This window comes from Leucoraja erinacea, chromosome 13 (genome assembly GCF_028641065.1).
Source record: "Leucoraja erinacea ecotype New England chromosome 13, Leri_hhj_1, whole genome shotgun sequence".
Lineage (NCBI taxonomy): Eukaryota > Metazoa > Chordata > Chondrichthyes > Rajiformes > Rajidae > Leucoraja > Leucoraja erinaceus.
In genome coordinates, this window is record NC_073389.1 from 6487997 (window position 1) to 6515721 (window position 27725).

Below are 27725 nucleotides of genomic sequence, written 5' to 3' on the forward strand. Positions count from 1 at the left end.
GCAGTGCTCCTGGACTATCACAAGAGTGATACTTTTTCCACATACAATGCGTTTCTATCATATTTGACTCCTTCTGGCGACTAGACTGTCACCTTATTTACTTGTCTGGACGCCACTGTGAATGGTTGTGAAAAAAAGGGTGTGTCCATTTTGCTTGGAGTTTCTCCCCTCACTACCACCTCCTGGCATATTATCTGATGGTTCAGCACCTCATCTCCTGTCTACATAGAGCTCTGATTCACATTTCTTTTCTGTATCATGATCTCTCACTTCTTGGTCATTTACTATGTCACTAACCCATGGTATCTTCGTCTGGATTTTCCTGCAAAACAAGAATTCTGCCGGACTCTTCCCTGTTGTGGTGTAGCTCTACATGCTGAAACATATGAAAGGAGCATCTCCTTCCAATCTTTGCCTTCTGCTTATGTCTCCATTGTAGACCCTTGCGGCTTCTGGATAATGAGTCAGCTATATTCTAGCAAAGTGGATTGTGCTTTCCAGCAATGTGGACCACTTTGGATTTGTACTGTTGGGAGTCTAAGCATCCATCTTTTAATCCGGGCACACGATTTGGATCGAGGGGAGTAGATTGGCTCCATCGGTTTGTGATCTGTCCACAACTCAAACTCGATGCCATACGAATGTGTTCACATGGTCACACCAAAGCCAAAGCCTCATTTTTTGCCTAGGAGTATCTTCCGTCAATGACCTGCTTGCCTACACTATGACTCTCAATTGTCCCACATGCTTCTGTACAAGGATCCCTAGTGCCTAGGCTTCATCCATCCAATTTCATGGTCTGAAACTGGGTTTCCACGGCTTCAAATGAACAGACAATTGTCAGTGTTTCTACTAAGATTAGTGTGTCACCTTTCTCCAAGAATTTGCGACTCAAGCCATTTGATTTGCAACTATGTACAACCAGAACCCTGATTTGTTTCTCCAATTCAACGCCATAGTTACAGTCCTCAGAAACTTGATGCAATCTTGTGACAAACAGAGCAATGCTTTCCCCCTCTCTCTGTGTCGTCTGCCAAAATACATGTCATTGAAATGTAGCATTTGTTTGCACCACATAATGCTTCTTCAAAGCGGCAACAGCCATCACATAATCTGTTACCATGACATTAGTTACCATGACATTGAGGTCTGTGGATGAGTGAGTGGTCCTTGCAAAATCCAAACTGAGGACTGATGAGAAGAGTATTGGTAAGAGCATCTTCTTATTACTGTTGATTACAGCTTCTGTCACTTTGCTATTGATTGACAGTGGATGGTTTTGTCTTGCTTTTTGTGAACAGGATATACCTGGGCAATTTTCCGCATCTGTCTGCTAAGTGACAATATGGTAACTACAGTGAAAATGCTTGGCCACAAATAATTCTCCAGATTTTTACATCATCAGAAGAATGCTTTATTGTCCTATAACCATTACTGTCAAATGTTTCTTGACATCACATGGAGTGATATAAATTGGCCAGAGACCAGATTCTATTATGTCAGAGACTGAAGGAAAAAGCTGAGATGGATCAAAGACTTGCTCCGGATTTGGTTGCAGATGGATGTGTCAGACTTATCCTTGGCACTCATGCTAAGCTGTGCCACGATTGGGGATGGGGATATTCATGGAGCCGCCACCTCCTTCTGCAGCTATTTAGTAGTTCACGACCATTTATAATTGAGACGCAAGAAACTGTAGATGCTGGAATCATAAGCTAAAACAAAGTGCTGGAGAAACTCAGCGGGTCAGGCAGCAACTGTGAGCAACAGACAAGGTTTCTGTTCGGAACCCTTCATCGGGCTACATCATCCGTGTATCACAAGTTACATTTAAATCAGGGCACTGTTGGAATAAATTTTGATCCCCTTGTTCATAAATGAGATTGTGGATTCTTAGCTGAGAAATTCCAAGGGTGCTTAAGGACGGATATACTTAGAATATTTCCCCCCTCTTGGGGGAAACTAGAACTTGGTAGGGGACATAATTTCAAAATAAAATCATCCCATCATTACCTTGCAGTTGGAATGATCATCTAACATATAATGAATAACATATATAAACATAAACATATAACATTAACAAATAATGGATAAATGCCTAATATTGTCAAACTGAAATATGGTTTAGTTAAAACAAAAATCTCACGGAAACACAACATGATAAAGATTTATTACCTCTCCTTGGTTGGTAAGCCTCTCTGTTTGCATCAGGTGCTTGCTTTGTTCTAGGAAAGATATGGGAGAAAATTTTCATTTAATTTCTCAACTAACTCAGCAGAGACTGAATCTCTGACCTTCTCATTTCATCTCATTGACTATTAACTCATTGACTTTATTTGTTGAAGTTCCATGGAAAATATGAATTACTTTCTTCTGAGACCCTGGTGCTGCTTAAATCAACATTTTCCAACCAGCTTTTTAGAATTAATTAATGGGATAAAGGCGTTGTCAGCCAGGCTCGTGTCTATTGCTCGTTACTAGTTGTCTCAAGAAGGTGATTAGCCTCCATGAACAGCTGGAGTCTAGCATTTTGCTATATCCAAATGGATTAATACCATAATAGAAGTTAAATGTCAACCTTATTACTGTGGGTTTGGAGTAACAGTGAAACATAGCAGATTTTCTATCCTATAGAATATCAGCAAACAATTTTTTAAAAATAGTCTAGTGATTTCACAAGACCAATACTGATACTTGGATTCCATTCATATTTAATTATTGACAGACTTTAATCTTCTTGACTATCATGCTGGGATTGGAAATTACATTGCAGAATTCACAAAATACGGACGTAAATGGAATAAAAATAGCAAAGGTCAATACTGTTAACACCCAGTCATAAGCTATTTGATGAATTTACATAGTCCATTTACATAGTCCATCTTTGTTTTTGTAAGTATTTAAACACAAATTAAAGCAAATACTTTTATAATTGGATCTGTAGCTATTAGTATATAAAATTCATTTTTGATTCATTTCTGATTATATTTCTATCATCATTGTATATAGTACACTTACTCAGATGTTTTAAATAACGTGCATTATTTCAAATTTAATTCAGTCCCAAGAATGATTCTAAATACCTATTTTGACCATTCACTAGAACTATAATAGTGATCATTTCCCTTTTGGAAAGATATCCTTGCTCCTGTACACAAAAAAATCTTGCCATGAAGGCCAACATTTCATTTGCCTTCTTAACTACAGTATTTGCTGCATCTGCAGGTTTGCTTTCAGTGACTGATGTACAAGAACACTTAAGTCTCCATTAGACCACCATATTCCACACTAACAGCATGTAAATAATGTATTACCTTTCTCCTTTCCCTGTTGAAGTGGATAAATTCACACTCACCATATTACACACAATATAACAAATTTGTGCTCGCTTGTTGAATCTGTCAAAGTTAAATTGAAGCCTCTTTGCATCCTCCTCACCATTCATTACCCACCCAATTTTATATATTTTCCAAAGTGAAATATATTCAGCGATAAACAATCAGCTGGAGAAACACAGCAGTACCAATGCATCTGTGCGGATGGGGAACAAATATTAATCTTTCAAGTCAAAGCTTTGCACTCCCGAAGTAATGACAAATTTCTCTCCCACAAACAAGAAAAAAGGGGGTAAGTCGGAGTAGGGAGGAGAGTAGTGAGCAGATGGAAGACGGGAAAGGAATGAATAAGTTTATTGGTCAAGTATGTACACATACAAGGAATTTTCCCAGGTGCTCCGCTTGCAAGTAACAACACGACATACAGTAAACAATTAAGAATAAAACATTAAAACATCAACAATAAAACATTATAGTTTAAACATGTGAATGAAATAAAATACGAGGGCAAAAGGAGGCTACAGACTGGGTTATTGAGTAGAGCTACAAAAAGCTGTTTTTATGTCTGGCTGTGGCAGCTTTGACAGTCCGGAGTCGCTTACCAGAGGGAAGTGATTCAAAGAGTATGTGGCCAGGGTGAGAGTGGTCAGAAATTATCTTACCCGCTCGCTTCCTGGCCCTGGCAGTGTACAGGACAGCAATGGGGGTAGGGTTGCAGCCAATAACCTTCTCAACTGATCGAACGATTCGCTGCAGCCTTCGGATATCATGCTTGGTGGCTGAGTCAAACCAGACCATGATGGAGAAGGTGGGGATAGACTCTACGATGGCAGTATAGAATTGGACCATCGTTGCCTCTGGGAGATTGTGTTTCCTCAGCTGCCGCAGGAAGTACATCCTTTGTACATGTTGGGCCTTTTTGACTGTGGAGTCGTTGGTGGCCTCCCATTTAAGGTCCATGGAGATGATGGTTCCAAAGAACTTAAATGATTCCACAGATGTGACTGTGGTGTTGTTGATGGTGAATGGGGGGGGGGGGGGGGGGGGGGGCGGGGGAGCTCTCCTAAAGTCTACAATCAATTCCACTGTCTTAAGAGCATTGAGCTCCAGGTTGCTACAAAGGCACCAAGATGCCAGCTGTGTCACTTCGTGTCTGAAGGCAGATTTCTCCCCATCCTGGATTAGGCCAAGCATGGTTGTGTCATTCGCAAACTTGAGAAGCTTGACAGAGGAGTCTGTGGAGGTGCAGTCGATGGTGTGGAGAGAATAAGGATAGGGGAGAGTAAACAGCTTTGCGGTGCTCCTATGCTGAGGGTCTGCGGGTCCGAGATGTGCTTTCCCAGCCTCACATGCTGCTTCCTGTCTGTCAGGAAGTTGGTGATCCATTGACAGAGGGGTTCAAGCACCGTCAACTGGGAGAGTTTGAGAGTGTAGTAGCTTTGTTGAATGCAGAGCTAAAATCCACAAACAAAATCCTTGCATAGGTCCCCTGGCGGTCTAGGTGCTGGAGGATGAAGTACAGGCCTAGGTTGACTGCGTCATCCACTGATTTATTGGCCCAGTATGCAAGCTGCAGTGGGGCTAGCAGGGGGTTTGTGATATTTTTCAGCTGGGCCAGCACAGAGGTCAGTTCGACAGGCCTGTAGTCATTAAGACCAGTAATCCTTATTGTAATGTAAATGTAATGTCAATGCCAGCGCCCCTTGAGGTCAGGAGTAGAAGCTGGCGAGTCGGCCAGTGCCTCGTGACTGAGGTCAGGTGACCTTCTAGAAGTTTCTGTTAGTTGTTGGAAATAAATGCTTCTTACAAGATGTGGTCGGTGTCGGACATGTATTCATTGTGCTAGCCACAACAGGGTTATACACAGACATTACACTTATCTTTTTGGGCACAGGGACAATAGTGGAGACTTTGAAGCAGGCAGGGTCAGTGCAGGTTTGCAGGGACTGGTTGAAAATGTCTGTGTAGACCAGTGCCTGTTGTTCAGCATACAGCTTGAGAGTAGAGGGGGAAACATTGTCCGGTCCTGGAGATTTCTGCTTTTTCTGTCTTCTTAATATCGTCTCCTCAATTTCTATTGTTGGTGATGGAGAAGTGGCCAGATTGATGTTGGGCAGCAAGGAGGGGGTGGGTAGTGGATGAGGGCCCAGTCTTTGCAGACTGGAGTGAGGCTGTAAGTAGGTGTGAAGTGGTAATTGGGGAGGAGTGGATGGGGAAGGGTCCAGTCTTTGCAAACTGGAGACAGGCTGTGAGTAGGTCCGAAGTGGTGATTGGGGAGGGGGGTGGGAGAGGGGGTACCAGGGTTATGTTTCTGTTTATCGAACCTGCAGTGGATCTCGTTCAGGTCGTTGGTCAGCTGACGATTGTCCAAGGAGCGGGGGGTTTTCCTCGTAGCTGGTGATTTCTTGCAAGCCATTCCAAACTGAAGAAGAGTCACTAGCTGAGAACTTGCTTCTCAACTTCTCAGAGTACCTTTCCTTGGCAGCTCTGATTCCTCTTCTCAGCTTGTACTTGGCCTGCCTGTAGAGGTCTGCATCCCCGTTCCTAATCTTTAGGCTTCATCTTTAGACTGGCGGAGCTGTCTGTAAACCAGGGCTTGTCGTTGTTGAGCCAGATCCGGGTCCTAGTGGGAATGCAACTGCCCTCACAAAAGCTGACATATGATGTCAGTGTCTGTATACTCATCGAGGCTTGTGGCTGCTTCCCTAAAAACATTCCAATCAGTGCAGTCAAAGCAGTCTGAAGAAGGGTCTCAACCCGAAACGTCACCTATTCCTTTCTCCAGAAATACTGTCTGACCCACTGAATTACTCCAACCTTTGGTGTCTTTCTTTGGTTTAAACCAGCATCTGTCGTTCCTTCTTACACAACGCTTGAGCTATGTTTTCTTCAGCTCCTTCACTCAGTCAAATCTCTTCCTTCGTCTCACGAATGTCGTAGATTTGCACCGTGGACCATAACATCCTCCTCTTTGGATTTACTCTCCAGGAAGGAAGAGATTCCTCACCCTGTCAGTCTCTAGCCTCTTTCTCCTGGCTGCAGCGGAAGTATCCAATCCCCCCTCACTACAACCACATTCCTTTCACTCCCACCACTAGAACGGCAACTCTTTATTTTTTGTGAATGCATATCTTACCTTACATCAGTTGAACTGCTTGTACGAGAATCAATCTGAAGCAAAGACAACATTGTGATTAGACAGCAATATATCGTCTAATTTAATGAATATATTTGAGCTGAGCTCAAAAAGTTTTCAAAACAACTTTGCCATACATAATGCTTCATCTATGTTTCCAGAACTAGCAGAATGGAAGATGTTTCCCTCTCACGATGTATCGAGGAGCGATACAAGTCAAGTTTATTGTCATGTGCACATGCATGGTGTGATACACATACAATGACAGTCTTGCTTGCAGATACAACTCTGCAATAATGATTTCTAACAAAAAAACAAAAACAGAAAGGAGTAGGCCAAAGGGCACCCACATGTGTTTTGTCATTTGGCATTGAGGTTGATCCCATGCCTCTAAGACTCTCCTGCCTTATTCCATATCCTTTAATCCTCTTTATGTCAGTATTTTATCATTTGAAACTTGATTGAGCATTCATGCCCCTCTATGATAACGTCAAAGATTTACAGGTCTGCTGATATCATTAACTTTTTGTGCACAAACATCCGTTAGTTTTCACTGTTTAAAATATAGTTTTGTGCTATTCTACACAAGCACATTCAACCATGATGTGCATGATCTCATATTTTCCCACATTATACTCTACCACTAGCTTGGTCATTTACTTAATCCGACTCCATCCCTTCACAGCTGTTTCACCTCTTTCCCACAGTTCACTTTCTCACATAAAATCAATAACATTGCATCTATGGCACAAATATGAACTTTGAATAGGCAAGGGTCCCTGTGGTTCACATGAAGGCCTATGAACCAAAAAATTATCCATTACTCCCATGCTGCCTCATGTTAATGTTATGTCTAACTTCATGAATCCTTTTGTGTGATACCTTATCAAATAAGGTATGAAAACCCAGCTATACACCCCGTGGTTATTATATATTCCCCTGCTGGTTACATTCCCAGCTTCATTGAGTTTGCAAAACACAATTTTTCCTGCACTCAGCCTAATCTCATGATTTTCTAAATGCCCTTTCACTGTGACCTGTAAGATGTATTTTACTGACAAGAGCTGTCAAGACGACTGCTCTTTTCTCTTCTTACTTTCTTTAAAAATAGCATGTCATGTTTTAATCTACTGAACAGTTCCAGAAACTAGAAAAGATCAATACTGATGCATCCTTTATTACTGCAGCCACCTATTTGGGATTTGTCCAGTTTTAGCCTCCTTAATTTATCCAACATGATGAACTAAATATAGGAAGAATGTTCTTGGAGTCGGGTGATGTAGGTGATGCAAAGGAGTAAACAATCATTATGCATCTATTTTCACCAAGGAGAAGAAAATGGAAGACGGTGAGATCAATGTGGAGAATACTAATATGCAAGGGCAGTTTGAGATTAAGGAGGTGTTGGGGCTCTTGAAGAGCATTGATGGATAAATCCCCAGAGCCCGATGGGACCTATCCCGGTTATTGAGAGAGGCAAGAGAGGAGATTGCGGGAGCCTTGACCAAAGATCATTGCATCTTCTCTAGCTACAGGTGAGGTCGCGGAGGACTACAGCGTAGCTAGACACAAATTGCTGGAATAACTCAGCGGGTCAGGCAGCATCTCTGGAGATAAGGAATGGGCGACGTTTTGGGTCGAGACCCTTCTGAAGAAAGGTCTCGATCTGAAAGGTCACCCAATCCTTCTCTCTAGAGATGCTGACTGAGCCGCTGAGTTACTCTAGCATTTTGTGTCTACCTTTGATTTTACCAGCATCTGCAGTTTTTTCTTACACACTAGAGTGTAGCTAATGTTGTTTCTTTATTTAAGAAGAGTACTAGAGGAAATCCAGGGAATTACAGCCCAATGATCCTCACATCAGTGGTAGGGAAGCTATTGGAGAAGATTGTTCAGGAAAGGATTTACTCCCATTTGAAAAATAATGGGTTAAATAGGGATAGTCATCATAGCTTTGTACACGACAGGTTGTGTCTCACTAACTTGATTTGAGTATTTTGAGGAGGTGACAAATGTGATCAATGAGGGTAGGACAGTGGATGTTGTCTACATGAATTTGACTAAGGCATTTGATAACATTTCCCATGATAGGTTGATCTAGAAGATTAAGATGCACAGGATTAACAGTGGTTTGGTCATCTGGATTTGGAACGGTCTTGTGATGGAAGGACAATATTTAGGCTGGAGGTCTGTGACCAGTGGAGTTCCACATGGATCTGCGCTGGGATCTCTGCTGTTTGTGATATATCAAAATGACTGAGACATAAATGTAGATGGGGTAGTTAGACAGTTTGCAGATGACACCAAAATTGTTGGGGTCGCAGACTGTGAGGAAGGCTGTCAAGATAGTCAGTGGGGGTAAAGATCAGCTACAGAAATGGGCGGAAAAATGGCAATGGAATTTAATCCAATTGAGTGGGAGGTGTTGCACTTTGGGTGGTAAAATGTAAGGGGAAAATTTACAATTATGGCATGATGGCATGATATCTGGATATTGCGGCATTCCCAGATATGGTCACACATAGAGTGGTGGGCATATTGCGGACCAAGTCCACAAATCCCAGAAAGTGGCGTAGACCGCATTTGGAGACAGGTGTGGTAAAGAAGGAAAACATATAGTATGCTTTTGCTTTCCCATCGGTCTGGGGCATGCCTCCTCCCTGTACAAAAATCAGCTAAGTTAGTCATGATTTGCAGGGCTTTTATCGGGGGGGTGAAGGGGTAAACTTTAATTCTTAGTCCCCATTTCGGAGTACTACGTGCAGTAAGCTCCGCAGCGCTGTGGCCGGTGGGGCTGCGGCGCCGGTTTAGCTCAACCCCGCTTACCCCTGGCTGCGAAAATAGGGCCCGCGGCCTGACGAGCAAAATGTCGGGAGGGCGGTGTTGCACCTGGGAAACCAGCGGGATGCCTTACCGGTTTGCGGCAGGGGCTGTGGCCGCCGACACAGCATCGCGGAGCGTCACAGTGATTTGGATTTGCAGACATGAAGTTGTTTTCTCTAGAACAACAGAGGTTGCATGGAGACTTGATAGAAGTTGTAAAATTATGAGAGGCACCGAGATGGTAGACAATCAGAACCTTTTTTCCCCAGGAGGTAAGGCATTGCCCGCTCATTCCCAGCGCTGTGTGACGCCGCCGACTCCCGACATTCCCGGAGCTGGGACGTCCGACCCGCGGGCGGCGCTGGATTTGGAGCGCCACGCAGCCAGGGGTTAAATACTAGAGTAGCTTACCTAAGGTGAGAAATCCGAGAAGCACAAGTTTGGTCCCAAGGAGAGGTGTGTTTATTTTACACAAGCTTTGAATAGGGTGCAGAGTAGGTTCACCATAATGATGCCTGTTTTAGGGGGTATTAGCTACAGAGTGAGATTTGCAGACATGAATTGTTTTCTCTAGAACAATAGAGGTTGCATGGAGACCTGATAGAAGTTGTAAAATTATGAGAGGCACCGAGATGGTAGACAATCAGAACCTTTTCCCCCAGGATGGAAACATTAAATACTAGAGTAGCTTTAAGGTGAGAGAAGCAAAGTTTAAAGGAGATGTGTTTATTTTACACAGAGGATGGCGAGTGCCTGGAACGTGCTGCTGGGGGTGGTGGTTGAGGCAGATACGATAGTGACATTTAATAAAACATTTGGATAGGCATATGAATATGCAAGGAATGGAGGTGAATGGATTATGTGCAGGCAGATAAGAGTTGATCTTGGCATCATGTACGGCACAGACATTGTGGGCCGAAGGGCCGAAGGGCCTTTTCTTATGCTATGCTGTTCTGTACATTTGACCGTCAAAAGCTCAAGAGGTAATTGGTAGTAAATCAGTTCTTTAAGCATTATCTTAACAGTGCTTATTACATGATATCAAAGTTAAAACTAACATACAAAGCTTAATTAAAAAAGATTTGAAAAAAAAACAATTAAAAAACTTTTGATAGACTTTTTAATGAGGAAAATATTTCCTGTTGGAAAAAAAAGAATAAGGTCATACAGAACTAAGGATGATTAGAGGTTAGGAACCTTTTTGTCACATAATAAGTAATAGAAATGACAAATTCCTGTCTGCAAAGGCTCTGAATATTCTGACAAAGCTTTCAGGACTATATATAGGCAAACCTATTCAATATAATTCAAATCTCCAACCATTTAAGATCAAGTGCAGTTTAATGGTTTCAAAATTAAACTGACGTTAGAACAATTTATTTACCCTGAATTTTCCAATTCCGATGGAACGGAGTGCCAAAGTTGCTGACATATTTAACTAATCTCATTTGAAAGAGATACAAATAGGTAAAGGGCAAAAATGATTATTTTATTTATGATCCCTTGATAAAAGATCTTGAGCCACTTTAGTTAAGTTTTGTTTGATAATGGTATGGTTGAATCACTGCATTAAACACAAATTCTAACAGATGAGGCAGGTTTTTAGGGGTGCCTCAAAACAAAAATAGAGGCAGAGCACTAGGGTGGGTGGTGGAGGAGCAGGTATCTCAGTATCAAGGTCGGTGCAGCTGAAATCATAGCCAACAACGGTTAAATTATTAAAATATGCCAAATGCAAGGGACTAGAATCAGAGAGATGAATAGATGGAGTAGCAACTGGAGAAAGGGTTGATGTTAATACCAACATAAACCATTACTCTACACATGGCATGGAGCTAATGCTACAAGGAATGAGCATCAATGTGAAATGATGAGGTTAAATCGAAACAAATAAATATAAGAAGTGTAAGCATTAACTCTAAAAGGAATAGGACATCAGTCTAACAGTGGAGTTACACCAAAAGGAACCTCTGTCAGAATATGGGTTGGAGTATCACACACAAAAAAAAGTCTTCCTTAAAAATTAACTGTAAAAATGAACAATTATCAGACCTGTTTTGCAGTACTAAAACCTTTGGCAACATCCAATTAATGCAACATCCAAGCATACATTTCCTTGTGTCTGCAAGTAATCTATTGCACAAAACCAAGCCACTCAAATCCGCTTCTCTATTCCTGTATTAACACTCCACACTCTCCAAATAATACATCGCACCGTCTACACATCTCTCCATGCCCTTCCTTCTCAAGGTTACATCAGGCCTCCACTTAAATGCATCAACACTGTTTCAATTTTTATGTATCAAGTGCTCGTCATTCTCATCTATGTGTTGAGAAATTATTCCAAAATTTGTGTTCTCATGTCTGGAATCAGCACAATTGGGCGGCAGGGAGGTGCAGCGGTAGAGTTGCTGCCTTGCAGCGCCAGAGATCCAGGCTCCAGGTGCTTGTCTGTACGGAGTTTGTACGTGCTCCCAGTGACCACGTGGGTTTTCTCCGAGATCTTCAATTTCCTCCCACACTCCAAAGACATAAAGGTTAGTGGGTTAATTGACTTGGTATAAGTGCAAATTGTCCCTTGTGTGTATAGGATAGTGTTAATGTGTGGGGATCATTGGTCGGTGCGGACACGGTGGGCCAAAGGGCCTGTTTCAGCGCAGTATCTCTAAACTAAATTAAACTAATTGCTAAAATATACTACACAAAATTTGTACATGCTCGTCACATTCATCCATAACACTTGTGTACGGTATACTTAAAAATGAACTTACCGAAGATTTTTCTGACTTTTTCTTTTCATCCATCCTACTGATGACCCTGAGAAACATGATTAGATATTAACAATCAGCAAATATGAAAAATAGCAAATGGCTGAGAGAATTAGACAATCACAAAAAGGCATTTTGAAGACACAGGGAACTGCAGATATTAAAACCTTGAGCAAAACACAAAGTGTTGGGCATGGATTACGCTGTATCTAAAGGGAATGGATAGGCAATGGATAGGTTGGGACCTTTCTGCCAAACAAAAAGTATTTTATTCATTTTAACTAACCTTTCCCCTTCAGTCCATAACTAAGCCAAGTAAGTAATTCATAATGCATAAGTAAATAATGTTTATAGCTGTCTTCATGCATATTCAAATTCCAAAACATTTCCATTGTTGCAAGCACTAAATCTGAATTCATATCGCTCATGCAAAGCTACCACTAAAGAATATTTAGATTGTCATTTCTAGGTCATTGTGGACAGTACTAATAAAACATGATGTGCGGCAGAGAATGTCTGAAACAGTAAGGTTAGGCAGCCTTTATGGGGACAGAAATACAGCCAGCATCTCATGTAAATGACCCTTCATCAAACCAGAAAAATGTGAGATATGGGGTAATGCTGGGGTAACTCAGCGGGACAGGCAGCACCTCTGGATAGAAGGGCTGGGTGACATTCCGGGTCGAGACCCTTTTTCAGACTGAGGTAAGGAGGTAAGGAAGGGTAAGGTGAAATACAGAGATAAGGAAGGGTAAGGTGTGAAAACGAGACAAAGGGGATAGAGATCAAAGAAAATGTAGAATAGATCATTGTTAGCTAGGCAAATGTAACAACAAAGCAAACAGAGATAAAATATAATCGAGAACAGTCAGACTGGTTAGAGAACTGGGAAGGGGGGAAGGGGATGGAGAGCAAGGGTTACTTTTGGGCAAGAGCAAATTGGAGGAACAACACCTCATATTTTGCTTGGGCAGTTACACCCCAGCAGTATAAATATTGACTTCTCTAACTTCAAGTAATATGAAGCATGGTGAGATTGCAAAGTTCAGGTGAGTTAGGATCTACATAAATGATGGCAGTATAAAGCTCAAAAGATGCTCCGATTTGAATTCAGGTGGCATAAACATTATTTAAGTTTGAAAAGAAACCTGATTGCTTCTAAATAAAACCTTAGCCTGTCAGAAACTTGTCCAATTATGCAGATTGCCCTTTCCTGATCCCATCAAGACTTATTTGGGGAAATTTGTGATCAGTCTGAAGAAGGGTCTCGACCCGAAACGTCGTCCATTCCTTCTCTCCAGATGCTGCCTCACCCACTGAGTTACTCCAGCATTTTGTGTCTACCTCCTATTTGGGGAAATGTTCTGCATGAGGCACAGGGAGGAATTTCTGTATATTGTGAAATGTGAAAATAAATAGTAAGATTAAACGAGAACTTACCAGTTTGAAGTTTGATCTTTATTTTATGAGGAGTAACGTTGAGGGATTACGTGAAGACCCCGCCAGTACACATGCGTGTCAATCTTCAAAGCAGCGGTGTAAAATCACAGACAAGTTATTGAACTGAACATAGTAAGATAAGAGAACCATAATACCAATTGACCTTTATGATAGAGGGTGGGCGAGGAGGGCATGTAATCCCTCAACGTTACTCTTCATAAAATAAAGATCAAACTTCAAACTGGTAAGTTCTCGTTTAATCTTACTATTTTACTTCGGAGTCACGTGAGTGACTACGTGAAGATTTTAAAGCTCTGTGATTTCATGCCGTGGAAACGAGTCCAGGCATCATACATTGCATCAGTAGGCCAATGATGAGTGAACATTAATATTGCATTCAGACATGACATTGATATAGACATGTTGATGCTATTAATGAACAATTGTGATAATAGTAACCTCCCTCAACCGGGAGGAAACATGCCTAACATAGAGTTGGCAAATACCCCCGATCTAGCTTTGTTCTGAATATTTGGACAGATCAATAGTTTGACCATCCTGTAGCCGCTAGGATGTGGTCCTGGTGGAGTGAGACTCAAAATGTCAATGTTCACTCCTGTATATGCCAGACACATTTTAATCCTCTGGAGAAGGTTTGTAGTGATTCCTTCTAACGAGGTTTATGTAACAAACAATATTGTTAGTCACAGTCTATAAGGCTCTTAGGAACCTTGACATACTGGTGTAGATGCGTGATTACACGCAACCCAAGGTCCATGGGATATGCAACATCTAGTTTAGTCTAATGTCCCTGTCTACTCTGCTTGACTAATCATAAACAAACCATGTTATTATAGCCCGCAGATATGATCATCCTATCCAGTGTAGCAATGACTGGACCCGTAGCGCTGTACTCAGCACCATGGCATAACCACTAGTAAGTGAGTTTGACCAAGGACAGGGATGTTGCTGGTGCCCATCGGCAAAGTGACGTAGCACAATGTTAACAACCCATATCTCTGCGTCCCTAGACCTGGGAGGTTTTAAATTGACGATACCCTTCATAATCTAGATGTCAGAGGGTGAGACCGGAGAGAGTGGTTTATGTTCCCCGCAGCCAAATGATGAGGAGGTACTTCAGGCGCAGTAAATGGAATATTAACTTAATGTTATCTATATATATATAAAACTCAAATCCGTCCGTCTGCCTGCAGTACGGATCCCTTCCTGCCTTTCGATTCGTGCCCGATACTCGCAGATGTCCAATCGGAATGGCCGATGCTCGCAGATGTCCAATCGGAATGGATTCATTTGCATGTACGGCTGCCGGCTGCATTTCTTCCTTTGATTCATTGCCACGCCCAATCCAGACGCTCAATCTCCGAGATATTTTCCATTTCGGTAGAGATTTCGCTTTTCTTTCTAAGTATCCGCTCCTCATTTCATTTTGTCGTGTTGAAGTACATGTTTTTAATCAAATCCTTCTTATCTTTTATCATGCAGAGGATGGTTTCAACATGACAACTGAACCAGCATCTTTGTGTCCAGAAATAACCATGTAAGGTTTTATGCTCATTCCCCACATCCGTGGGAACCATGGGTAAATAACCCAGGCAGGCACTATGAAAAAGCCGGAAGCTGGAATTTTGCTGAATTTTGCAAAACCCGTCCTATGAGGCCAAATGGGGGAAGACATAAAAGAACATTCCTCCCTAGTGTAGCGAGAATGCACCCTTCGCCACTGATATGCCTAAAATATTTTGCAACTTGTGATTGAGCCTGGCTGCAAGCATCTCGGTCGTTAGTGTTCCATCGATCCACAATGTCATTAAATACCTTGTGATCGCACATTCATTTTGTGTTGTCATTGATTTGCATGATAATACACCAGTGCTAAATGCAGTTAGGTAAAACTATCACCGGATACTTTGATTTGATTATACCTTAGTGATTAACATATACCACCACCAAAGTGTATCACCTAGGACTTGTGCATTCAGATATGCATATTCACACACCCTTTAATGCACAGAACGCACCTGATGTCCATTGGCAGTTGATACCATGACTGAACAATTGATAACTCGTGCTAATCCCATCTGCCTCCGTAACTAGAGATGGTATTAGTAAATTTCCCATCTTTGAGCAATAGCATCAGTTTGTGAATGACTGAAGATTTACGGATGAGAGGTTTAGTGGAGCAACGCTGAATACTGTTCGTCCACCATTGTGACTTTGATTGTTTCAGCTGGGAATAGCAGATGTCTAATCTTTTGTCTCAGAGCCGAATCCCAGACAAATAAATTCCAATAATCAATGGTTTCAGTTGGTATCAGCTTAATTTAAATTTAACTGGACCGGTTAGAACCCCAATTTATCAAATATAGTTATGTGGCTGATAAGGCTAATTTAGTAAAATTCAGTATGTTCAATATCATCCAGATTGGCCATAACACTTATTTGTCAGCTCTGTGCAGTCGAAGCACTGATTGTAGTGATTCGGTAAATAATCTGGAAACTGAAGTTAGCCCATATTGCAACGCACTGAGTGTATCATTGCCTCATCCAGTTAAATTTCAAATATCTCCGAACCCTGTGAACGGAAATGATCACATGGAAGTTATTCAGAAATGTCTTTACTGCACATGCAGGTTGAGGCTGTTGACAATGGTCAGTCCACATCTCACATAATTGTGAGCCTGCCTTGAAAGGCAACTCCACCATATATGTTGTGCAGTATAAACTAATCTTATGTTATCCCAAACCAGGGTAAATATTCAAACCAGTGTAAATATTACCAATTTGTATCCGTGACAGGACACATCTTCGATGTGGCTCCCTACCTTCACACGGGGAACTTCCAGGAGTTGCCTCAATCAGCTTCATCCTTCCACATCCGAATGGGAGGACTTATGCAACCCGATCCAGGAGCTGCCTCAACCATATGTGCATGATTTTGCACTTCTGCTCCTGGGAGGTAGAGGAGCTCGAGTACGGGGTTGGCGCATCTTCCAGGAAGGCCGTTCTGGGCTGTGGCCTAAAAAGACCTTTGTTCTGGTTGTATGGCCTTCAAGCTTTCACCAGCTTCAGTGTATCGTGGTTTGCTGGTAGTTGCGTAGGGGTGCTGCCGCCGGAGATGTGAGGTCTTGCGTGAAGATGTGGCCTTCATTCACAGTCTGCTCCTACTGCTGGTTGTGTTGTTCCTGCACCCCTGCACACTTGTGGTATCTTCAGCCAAACCCCTGTCTTCAGAGTCAGCCCAGAAGTGATTCCTAATGCTCCCCTCTGTCGAGGGAGATGCATTATGCAGCCCTCGATAAGGTGCTGCCATGGGCGTGCTAGGACCCCGTGGTGACTAAACTCCATATACTGGAGCATGTCACATTGGAGCATCTTCTCCATCAACCGCACCATGTGGGATATGCGATCACAGTCGCTCCCGCCGGCGGTGAGTCTTCACAGCCCGACTCGTCCGAGTCTTCGGGCCTGTCCGACTTCTGCTTGGCCTTCCCGCTAGTCTGTGGTGTCGATTCCGACTGAGCAGGTGCCAGGTCGGAGACTGCTGATCAATAGCGATCCAGGTGCAGCCTACCGCTGCTGACTGCCCGCAATTCTGCGGTCCTCCGCAGTCAGTCTAGATGCGGTCCATTCCTGTAACATATTCTCACAAAATAGCACAAAACGACCTTAGAGTAAGGAATTTACCTGCATGTCCTGTTTTAAACCTTCTGCTGCAGGTGCAATGGTCCTCCCGAGCCTGGTCTCCTGGTCGTAGTTGTTGCAGCTGGGGTTCCCTCTGTGGTCCTTGTAGAAGAGCTTCCATTGTCGGGTTATTTCTCCACCGAGCTTTACCTCCGCGGTCCTTATAGCAGGGCTTCTCAGTGATTTTCTCCAGTCGGGCTCCCCCCCCCCCCCCCTCCCCCCCCCAAGCTGGGTATCCCCGCAGTTCTTGCAGCCGGGATATCCCCGCGGTCCCTATAAAAGGGATAGCCGCGATTAGCAAAGTCGGGGGCGGGGGGGTATCCTGCTCTGGGTGCCACCAGCACCAATATGAAGCCGCTGGTTTTACTGCCAGCTGCTCGGAAGGCGACTTGCCGCCGCCCGCTCCCCACATTCCGCAGTCTTCCGAGCGGGTTCTCCACCTCCAGGTGTCACCGGCACCAATATGAAGCCGCTGGCTCCACCACCAGCGACTCGAAAGGCGAATCCACCGCCGCCCGCTCCCCGCATTCCGCGGTCTCCCGAGCTGATTCTCCACCAATATGAAGCCTCTGGCTCCACCACCAGCGGCTCGAAAGGCGAATTCACCTCCGCCCGCTACCCGCAATCTCCCGAGGGACTTGGTCCGTGGGCGGGCATCCCCGTGACCGGGGTTCCCTGATAGTTCGTGACTGGGGTTCCCCCTTTGTCCCGACTTCGCCCCGGACTTATAGCAGGACCTCTAAGTGGAGGTTCCTGCAAGAAGATGAAAACCTGAAAAGGTTTTTAAAAAACTTACCTCAGGTCTGCTGCTGGCAGGAGAATCACGTCCACCCTGCCAGTCGTAACGCAATGCGATAGACGATATGACACACATGCGTACTGGCGGGGTCTTCACGTAGTCACTCACGTGACTCCGAAGGAAAATGCTATATTTTGGTTTGTGTTACTGAGAGACAACACTTAGAAAATAAGGGAAAAAAGGGCTGAGGTTGGATCCTTGGAGATCAACACTGGTAAAGGTGCAAACACTGAAAAGGCGGTGGGAGAGGCATAGGGTGGAGGTTATAGGGGAGATATGAAGGTGGGGCAGCATGGGTGACGGGGTTATCGGGGTGAGGTCATTGAGAAGGAGGTATGGAGAGGGAGGTGTGGGAGACTATGCGGAAGGGGGTTGTGATGGTGGAGCAGTGGGAGAGGGAGGTATGGGGGTGCAGAGGGGTTATGGGATGTGTGATAGAGATATGTGATAAAGTAATAGAGTGAGTACATCGTGTCCTTCGGCCCAATTTAACCACACCGGCCAACATGTTCTAGCTCCACTATCCATCTGCCAGTGCTTGGTCCATACCCCTCCAAACCTGTCCTATATATTTACCTGTCTAATTGTTTCTTAAACATTGGGATAGTCCCTGCAAAACTACCACCTATGGCAACTTGTTCCATACACCCACCACCCATTGTGTGAAAAAGTTACCCCTCAGATTGCTATTCCTGGCTGCAAGAGGGCCAGGGCTGGGAACTGAATATTCAAGGGTATGCCTTCTAATGAAAAGACAGGCAGGTGGGCAGAAGGGGTGGGGTAGCTCTGATGGTGAGGAATGAAATTCAGTCCCTTGCAAGGGGTGACATTGAAACAGGAGATGTGGAGTCAGTATGGATAGAACTAAGGGTAAGGGTAAAAAAGACCCTAACGGGACATCTACAGGTCCCCAAACAGTGGCCTTGGATATAGGGTGCAAGTTGAATCAGGAGTTAAAATTGGCATGTAGTAAAGCTAATGCTTTGGTTGTTATGGGAGATTTCAACATGCAGATAGAGTGGGAACATCAGGTTGGTCCTGGACCCCAAGAAAGGGAGTTTCTGAAGTGCCTCCATGATGGATTCTTAGAACAGCTTGTATTGGAGCCTACCAGGGAGAAGGCAATTCTGGATTTAGTGTTATGGATGATAGTGGAACAACAATGGCAGGTATTTCTGGGAATAATACAGAAGGTGCAGGATCAGTTCATTCCAAAGAGGAAGAAAGATTCCAAGGGGAGTAAGGGGCAACCGTGGCTGACAAGGAACATCAGGGACAGTATAAAAATAAAATTTGTAGCAAAGATGAGCGGGAAACAAGAGGTTTGGGTAATGTTTAAAGAGCAACAGAAGATAACTAAAAAGGCAATACGGGAAGAAAAGATGAGGAACGAAGGTAAGCTTGCCAAGATATAAAGGAGGATAGTAAAAGCTTCTTTAGGTATGTGAAGAGGAAAAAAAATTGTTAAGACCAAAGTTGGACCCTTGAAGACTGAAAAAGGTGAATTTATTATGGGGATCAAGGAAATGGCAGATGAGTTGTACAGGTACTTCGGATCCGTCTTCACTAAGGAGGACACAAACAATCTTCCTGATATACTAGTGGCCAGAGGATCTGGGGTGACGGAGGAACTGAAGGAAATCCACATTAGGCAGGAAATGGTGTTGGGTAAACTGATGGGACTGAAGGCTGATAAATCCCCAGGGCCTGATTGGCTGCATCCCAGGGTACTTAAGGAAGCGGCTCTAGAAATCGTGGATGCATTGATAATAATTTTCCAATGTTCTTTACATTCAGGATCAGTTCCTGTGGATTGGTGGGTAGCTAATGTTATCCCACTTTTTAAGAAAGGCGGGAGAGAGAAAACAGAGGAATTGTAGACTAGTTTGACTGACATCGGTCGTGGGGAAGATGCTGGACTCAATTCTAAAAGATGAAATAGCGGCACATTTGGATAGCAGTAACAGGATCGGTCTGAGTCAACGGATTTACGAAGGAGAAATCATGCTTGACTAATCTACTGGAGTTTTTTGAGGATGTAACTAGGAAAATGGACAAAGGAGAGCAAGTGGATGTAGTGTACTTGGACTTTCAGAAAGCATTTGATAAAATGAAATGAAATGAAATGATTCAATTTATTGTCATTGTCAGTGTACAGTACAGAGACAACGAAATGCATTTTTAGCATCTCCCTTGAAAGGGAGACACAGGGCGTCGCGGTGTGCCCGCGCCTGCCGCCGTAACATTCCATTACAGGCAAAGGTGGGTGAAGTGTCTTGCCCAAGGACACAACGACAGTATGCACTCCAAGCGGGATTTGAACCGGCTACCTTCCGGTCGCCAGCCGAACTCTTAGCCCATTGTGGATAAGGTCCCACATAGGAGATTAGTGGGCAAAATTAGGGCACGGTATTGGGGGTAGAGTGCTGACATGGTTTGAAAATTGGTTGGCAGACAGGAAACAAAGAGTAGAGATTAACGGGTCCCTTTCAGAATGGCAGGCAGTGACTAGTGAGGTGCCGCAAGGCTCGGTGCTGGGACCGCAGCTATTTACAATATACATCAATGATTTAGATGAATAGATTCAAAGTAACATTAGCAAGTTTGCATATGACACAAAGCTGGGTGGCAGTGTGAACTGTGAGGAGGATGCTATGAGAATGCAGGGTGACTTGGACAGGTTGGTTGAGTGGGCAGATGCATGGCAGATGCAGTTTAATGTGGATAAATCTGAGGTTATCCACATTGGTAGCAAAAACAGGAAGGCAGATTACTATCTAAATGGTGTCGTTGGGAAAAGGGGAAGTACAACGGGATCTGGGGGTCCTTGTTCATCAGTCAATGTAAGTAAGCATGCAGGTACAGCAGGCAGTGAAGAAAGCGAATAGCTTGTTGGCTTTTATAACAAGAGGAGTTGAGTAAAGGAGCAAAGAGGACCTTCAGCAGTTGTATAGGGCCCTAGTGAGACCACACCTGGAGTATTGTGTGCAGTTTTGGTCCCCTAATTTGAGGAAGGACATTCTTGCTATTGAGGGAGCACAGCGTAGGTTTACAAAGTTAATTCCCAGGATGGCGGGACTGTCATATGCTGAGAGAATGGAGCAGCTGGGCTTGTATACTCTGGAGTTTAGAAGGATGAGAGGGAATATTATTGAAACATATAAGAATATTAAGGGTTTGGACACGCTAGAGGCAGGAAACATGTTCCCGATGTTAGGGGAGTCCAGAACCAGGGGCCACAGGTTAAGAATAAGGGGTAAGCCATTTAGAACGGAGACGAGTAAACACTTTATCTCACAAAGAGTTGTGAGTCTGTGGAATTCTCTGCCTCAGACGGTGGTGGAGGCCGGTTCTCTGGATTCTTTCAAGAGAGAGCTAGATGAGGGCTCTTAAAGATAGCGGAGTCAGGGGATATGGGGAGAAAGCAGGGACGGGGTACTCATTGTGGATGATTAGCCATGATCACATTAAATAGCTGTGCTGGCTCGAAGAGCCGAATAGCCCACTCCTGCACCTGTTGTCTATTGCCTAAATCCTTTCCCTTTCACCTTAAAGCTATGACTTCTGGTCATCGATGGCCCTACTCTGGGCAAGAGACGCTGTGAATCTACCCAATCTATTCCTCTCCTGATTTTATACACCTCTATAAGATCACCCCTCATCCTCCTGCATTCCAAGGAATAGAGTCCCAGCCTGCTCAACCTCTCCCTGTAGCTCAGACCCTCTAGTTCTGGCAACTTCATTGTAAATCTTCTCTGTACCCTTTCTTGCTTGACAATATCTTTCCTAGAACATGGTGCCCAGAAGTGAACACAATATTCTACGAGAGGGTTACGGGGGAGGTATGGAAGGAGTGTGTTGGGGAGGGGGTTATGGAGGGGGGGGGTGGGGAGTGTGGGGGGAGGGGGGTAATGGTGGGGGGGGGTTTGGAGGGGGGGTATGGGGGGGGGGGGGGGTGGGGAATGTGGTGGGGTAGGGGGTTATGAGGGGGAGGGGGGGGGGGTTATGGAGGGGGAATGTGGTGGGGAGGGGGTTATAGAGGGGGGTGTGTGGTGGGGAGGGTTATGGGGGAGTGGGGGGGGAGTATGGAGGGGGGGTGTGGTTATGGAGTGGGGTTGTGGGGGGGGAGTGTGGGGGAGGGCGTTATAGAGGGGGAGTGTGGTGGGGAGTGGGTTATGGAGGGGGAGTGTGGTGGGGAGGGGGGTTTATTGAGGGGGAGTGGTGGGGGGAGGGGGGTTATGGAGGGGGGGGGGGAGTGTGGTGGGGAGGGTTTGGAGGGGGGAGGTAAGGGGGTTATGGAGGGGGGGGTGGGGTTATGGAGGGGGGTGTGTGGAGGGGAGAGGGGTTATAGAGGGGGGGGGTGGGGTGGGGGGTGGTGTTATATAGGGGGGAGTGTGATGGGGAGGGGGTTATGGAGGGGGAGTGTGGTGGGGAGGGGGTTATGGAGGGGGAGTGTGGTGGGGAGGGGGTTTATGGAGGGGTGGGGGGGAGGGGGTTATAGAGGGGGAGTGTGGTGGGGAGGGTGTTATGGAGGGGGAGGGTGGTGGGGAGGGGGTTATAGAGGGGGAGTGTGGGTGGGGAGGGGGTTAGAGGGGGGGGGGGAGTGTGGTGGGGAGGAGGGTTATGGGGGGGAGTGTGGGAAGGGAGGTGGTTATGGAGGGGGAGTGTGGTGGGGAGGGTGTTATAGAGGGGTGGGGGGGCGGGGTGGGGAGGGGGGGTATGGAGGGGGAGTGTGGTGGGGAGGGGGTTATAGAGGGGGTGGTTGTGGGGGGGGGGTGGGGGGGAGTATGGGGGGGGGAGTGTGGTGGGGAGGGGGTTATAGATGGGGGGGAGTGTGGTGGGGAGGGGGTTATAGAGGGGGGAGTGTGGTGGGGAGGGTGTTATGGAGGGGGAGTGTGGTGGGGGGAGGGGGGTTATAGAGGGGTAGGGGGGTGGGGGGAGGGGGGTTATGGAGGGTGGGTGTGTGATGGGGGGGGGGGGGGTGTGGGGTTGGTTGGGGTTACGGGAGTGATGTTGCTCCCGTTTGGCCCGGGCCACCCGCACCGCATTTCCGCCCATCTCTCGCAGCGCCTCCCAATTATCCCCATCATTGGCACTGATTTCCCATCAAGGAAGCGGACGAGACGGGACGCGGCGCGGCGCATTTACCCGAGCTCGGCCTCCGCTGCGCGTCACGGCAACCCTGGCGACGACCAGCGTCGCGGCTCCTTCCTCAGCTTCAAGCCTCCGTCCCCGGCGCCGGCCGCCCGCCCTCCACCGGCAGCGCCGCCTCACGGCGCCAGGTGTCACTGCAGGCGGACAGCCGCCCCCGGCAGCGCCGCCACACGGCGCCCGGCGCCACTGCAGGGTAACAGCCGACGGTCACAGCGTGGGCGGGAAGGTCCGAGCGGAGCGGTGGCCGTCGACGCGCGATGGTAGAACTGTTTCCGAGAAGAGCGATGGGAATTTGTGGGGTCGCATCATAATGAAACTATTAGGTATTTCCCTTCTTACGTATGGTATCCCCATTCGCTGTTGAAACTGTGTGAAAATCCTCACGTGTGCAGCCTCTTGCTACAATGGTCTTTTCTCCAAACCATTACATAGCAATGTTACAAAATTTTGAGATTTTAAAAGTTTAATTTCAAGTCAAGTCAAGAGAATTTATTGTCATGTGTCCCAGAAAGGACAATGAAATTCTTGCTTTGTATCAGCCCAACGGAATATAGTTGGCACGAATACAACACATATCAGTGAGTCCATATACCATTATATAGGTATGTTACAAAACCTACCTGAATGTGGCTGAGTATCTGCCCCACCCCGTGTGCGCGTTTTGGCGCTGTTTAGAGGGGGCGGGTTTAAAACGCGATTTTTACTAGGCTGTTGCAATCAAAAATGTTCAGCCAAGTAAATCATTAACGGAAAATCGCTGAAAGACCCCCTCGCAAAAGGTATTATTAGTTTTTATGGCCTTGTATAATAGTTATAGTAGTTTAAAAATCACTCTCTCAACCCGCAACCTCTCGCAGCCCCAGGGTTTTATAAAGCAAACAATTAAAGGTATGTACCTTATTTTTACATTAAATGGGGCATGTATATAACCCTGTATATAAAGTTTTCTATAGCGAGTAGCTCATTTTGGGCTCTTTATATCCCGCAGTATTTTTCTGGGCATTTGAGGGCACAAATCCAGCGCAATGTGAACGTTCTAAACCAGCGCTTCACAGGAACCCACTAGAAAGCCGATTTAAATTGACTTTAATTTACAGCAATTGAACACTAAATTCCTTCCATTTGGCCTATAAATTGATGTAAATGAGATTTAAAAATCATGCTTTATTGTGAATTATTTGTGAATATTATTTGGACACTTGAGCTATTTAAAAATGTTAATCATTTATTAAGAAATGGATAGATGTTTAGATCTAGTAAATTGAAGTTTGAAATTAGCTACAATTGGGTAACTAACTAATTATATGCTTTAATTTCAGGTCATCCAAGTTAGATTATTTTATATTTGTTTCAGAATGGTTCAGTCTATGTTAACTGAAAATTTCATTCAGTTCTCTTAATTTTTAAGAAGGTTATGTGCTTTTGACTGTCCACGCTCACAGCTTTTTTGTTATGCCCATAGAAAATCAATAGGGAACAAGATGCTAATTTCTGAGTATGAAAATGGCCATAACATTTTTATTACTTGAGATATGAAAGTGAATTAGGTGTCAAATTAAACTTATTGTTATGCTTTATCTGATGGGATAAATTGCAGACGATTTTTTAAATCTCAAAATTTTGTAACATTGCTACATTATATAAATATATACACACATGCAGGGCCAACCTTAAGCTGATTGCCCCCAATTGTGCCCCGCACCTAAGGGGGGCCCCGCTCTAATGTTCCGTATTTCGTACGGAAATAAGAATTATCTTTGTTAAATAAAGTTTTTTTTAAATTCGCCATCCGGATTTTTTTTTAAACGAACACGTATAACCAAAGATCTTCTAGCAGAGCTTCACTATAGGATCTCTGTGTATAACAACCGCTGCACGGCCATCAGACACAAACGATTTGTTAACTAGTACTGTTAGCACTTCTTAACAGCAAGTACTTAACACGTTGTTATACAATGTCATCAATGCATCTATCCGCATTCCTCAGTAAATGTTATTGTGTTTTGAACAAGTATTAATAATGCCGTGTTCCTTTGAATAAAATTCACGCAGAGTCATTAATACTTGTTTAAAACACAATTACATTTACTGAGGAATGTCGATCGATGACAAGTTGAGAATTTCTTTAAACTCACCATCATGAGTGAGGGCCCTGGACCGTGAGATGGGGCTTCTTCCTGGTGTGCAGGTTAGACATTCACCTACCGACCCACTGTGTCTCTCTGTGTTTTGCTCTCCCTCTCCCTCTCCCTCTCCCTCTCCCTCTCCCCCCTCCCTCTCCCCCTCCCCCCCCCCCCCTCCCTCTCCCCCCCCCTCCCCCCCTCCCCCTCCCCCTCCCCCTCCCCCCTCCCCCTCCCCCCTCCCCCTCCCCCTCCCCCTCCCCCTCCCCCTCCCCCTCCCCTCCCTCTCTCCCTCCCTCCCTCCCCATCTCGTCTCTCTCTAGCTCTCTCACACTGTCGCCTCGGCATTCCCGGAATCATTGACGTTTTGCGGTAGACAAAAATGCTGGAGAAACCCAGCGGGTGAGGCAGCCGTCTTGCCCACTGAGTTCCTCCAGCACTCTGTGTTTTTTATTTGGCTCTGAAGTTGAAGGTGGCTCAACAGGACGGGCATGGGCTCTGGGGAGAGGTTGCGTTTCTGGTCGAGACCCTTCTTCAGCCAATCACAAGTACTTTCACCGACGAGAGTTCAGTTTAGTCTGAAGAAGGGTCTTCTCTCCAGAGTCGCTGTGCTGCCTGTCCTGCTGAGTTACTCCAGCTTTATGTCTATCTTCAATTTCAGAGAAATACAATTTCTCACGGGGGGCTAATGACGTCTCTAAACCCCTCTGGGACCCTCTGAACACCTCTAAACGCCCTCTAGCCCCTCTAAACACTTCTAAACACACCTGAACCGATCTGAAGCCCTCTAAACATCTCTAAACCGTTTAAACCCCTCTAAACAAGGGGCTGAAAGGTGACTTGGATAGGCTAGGTGAGTGGGCAAATGCATGGCAGATGCAGTATAATGTGGATAAATGTGAGGTTATCCACTTTGGTGGCAAAAACAGGAAAGTAGACTATTATCTGAATTGTGGCCGATTAGGAAAAGGTGAGATGCAACGAGACCTGGGTGTCATGGTTCACCAGTCATTGAAAGTAGGTACGCATGTGCAGCAGGCAGTGTAGAATGCAAATGGTATGTTAGCATTCATGGCAAAATGATTTGTGTATAGGAGCAGGGAGGTTGTACTGCAGTTGTACATGGTCTTGGTGAGACCACACCTGGAGTATTGCGTACAGTTTTAGGCTCCTAATCTGAGGAAGGACATTCTTGCCATAGAGGGAGTACAGAGAAGGTTCACCAGACTGATTCCTGGGATGTCAGGACTTTCATATGAAGAAAGACTGGATGGACTCGGCTTGTACTCGCTAGAATCTTGTAGAAACTTACAACATTCTTAAGGGGTTGGTAGATGCAGGAAGACTGTTCCCGATGTTGGGAAAGTCCAGAACAAGGGGTCACAGTTTAAGTACAAAGGGGAAATCTTTTAGGACTAAGATGAGAAACACGTTTTTTACACGGAGAGTGGTGAATTTCTGGAATTCTCTGCCACAGAATGTAGTTGAGCCCAGTTCATTGGCTATATTTAAGAGGGAGTTAGATGTGGCCCTTGTGGCTAAAGGGATCAGGGGATATGGAGAGAAAGCAGGTATAGAATACTGAGTTGGATGATCAGCCATGATCATATTGAATGGCGGCGCAGGCTCGAAGGGCCGAATGGCCGACACCTGCACCTATTTTCTATGTTTCTATGACTGCGTCCAACTGCTGTCTGGTTCGTTGTTCGGTTTGCTAGATATGAACTGTTTTGGGAGAGAAAAATGCTCACCGCAGACCAAACGTGTTAAACAGAAATTGGTCAGATATTGAGCAATTTTTTGTTTTCCTATTTGACACTTTTATTTGGCGACCAATTAAACGCTGTCTCTAAGGGGGTTGCATTCAATCACTAACCAGTTGCCTTAAAATTCCCGTCCAATCAACAAATCCTCCCGTCCAATCAGCCGCTGTCTCCAAGGGCATTGTGTCCAATCACATAATTAGCAGCTACGGTAAATGTTGGAAGCCAGCGGAGCTACTGACTGTCAAACGGGAGGGAGCAGGAGAGATTCACACAGTGTAGAATCCAAAGCACCTTGTGTACAATTTCATAATATATACTTGGCTATTTCCTTCTCCTCCATAGATGCTGCCTCAAGCCCTGTCCCACTGTGCAAGTTCACCCAAGAGCTCTCCCGAGTTTAAAATCTCTGTGTAGCATCTCTGTCCCTATCTTCAAATTTCCACTTTGAAATAAAATATAACTTTTGACAAAGATTTTGCAGCAGGATCGTGATTAGTCGATTCCCACGCATTTTCAATCATCGTTCGATTCAGTGTAATTTTCACACCTGGTTGATATAGTTCTTTTTTAAAGATACAGTACATTACAATAAATAGTTTCAAGCATACCCGATACTAAATGCACGAACATTAAGGTGGTTACTGATGTTACAAACGGTTATAAATGAATATAATTTCAAAGT

At 44.8% G+C, this 27725-nt stretch overlaps 1 protein-coding gene across 1 annotated transcript in view; it reads right to left on the reverse strand.

Annotated features, from left to right (window-relative positions):
• LOC129702581 (E3 ubiquitin-protein ligase DZIP3-like) overlaps nucleotides 1-23287 on the reverse strand; it is a 98780-nt gene extending 75493 nt beyond the window's left edge. The window contains exons 1-4 of the mRNA XM_055644367.1: nucleotides 23152-23287; nucleotides 12066-12111; nucleotides 6472-6506; nucleotides 2176-2225 (exon numbers count right to left, since the gene is read on the reverse strand). Of these exons, the coding sequence (XP_055500342.1) occupies nucleotides 2176-2225; nucleotides 6472-6506; nucleotides 12066-12098 (118 nt within the window). The 5' untranslated portion in view covers nucleotides 12099-12111; nucleotides 23152-23287. The remainder of the gene's footprint in view (nucleotides 1-2175; nucleotides 2226-6471; nucleotides 6507-12065; nucleotides 12112-23151) is intronic.
• Between the last annotated feature and the right edge of the window lie 4438 nt (nucleotides 23288-27725).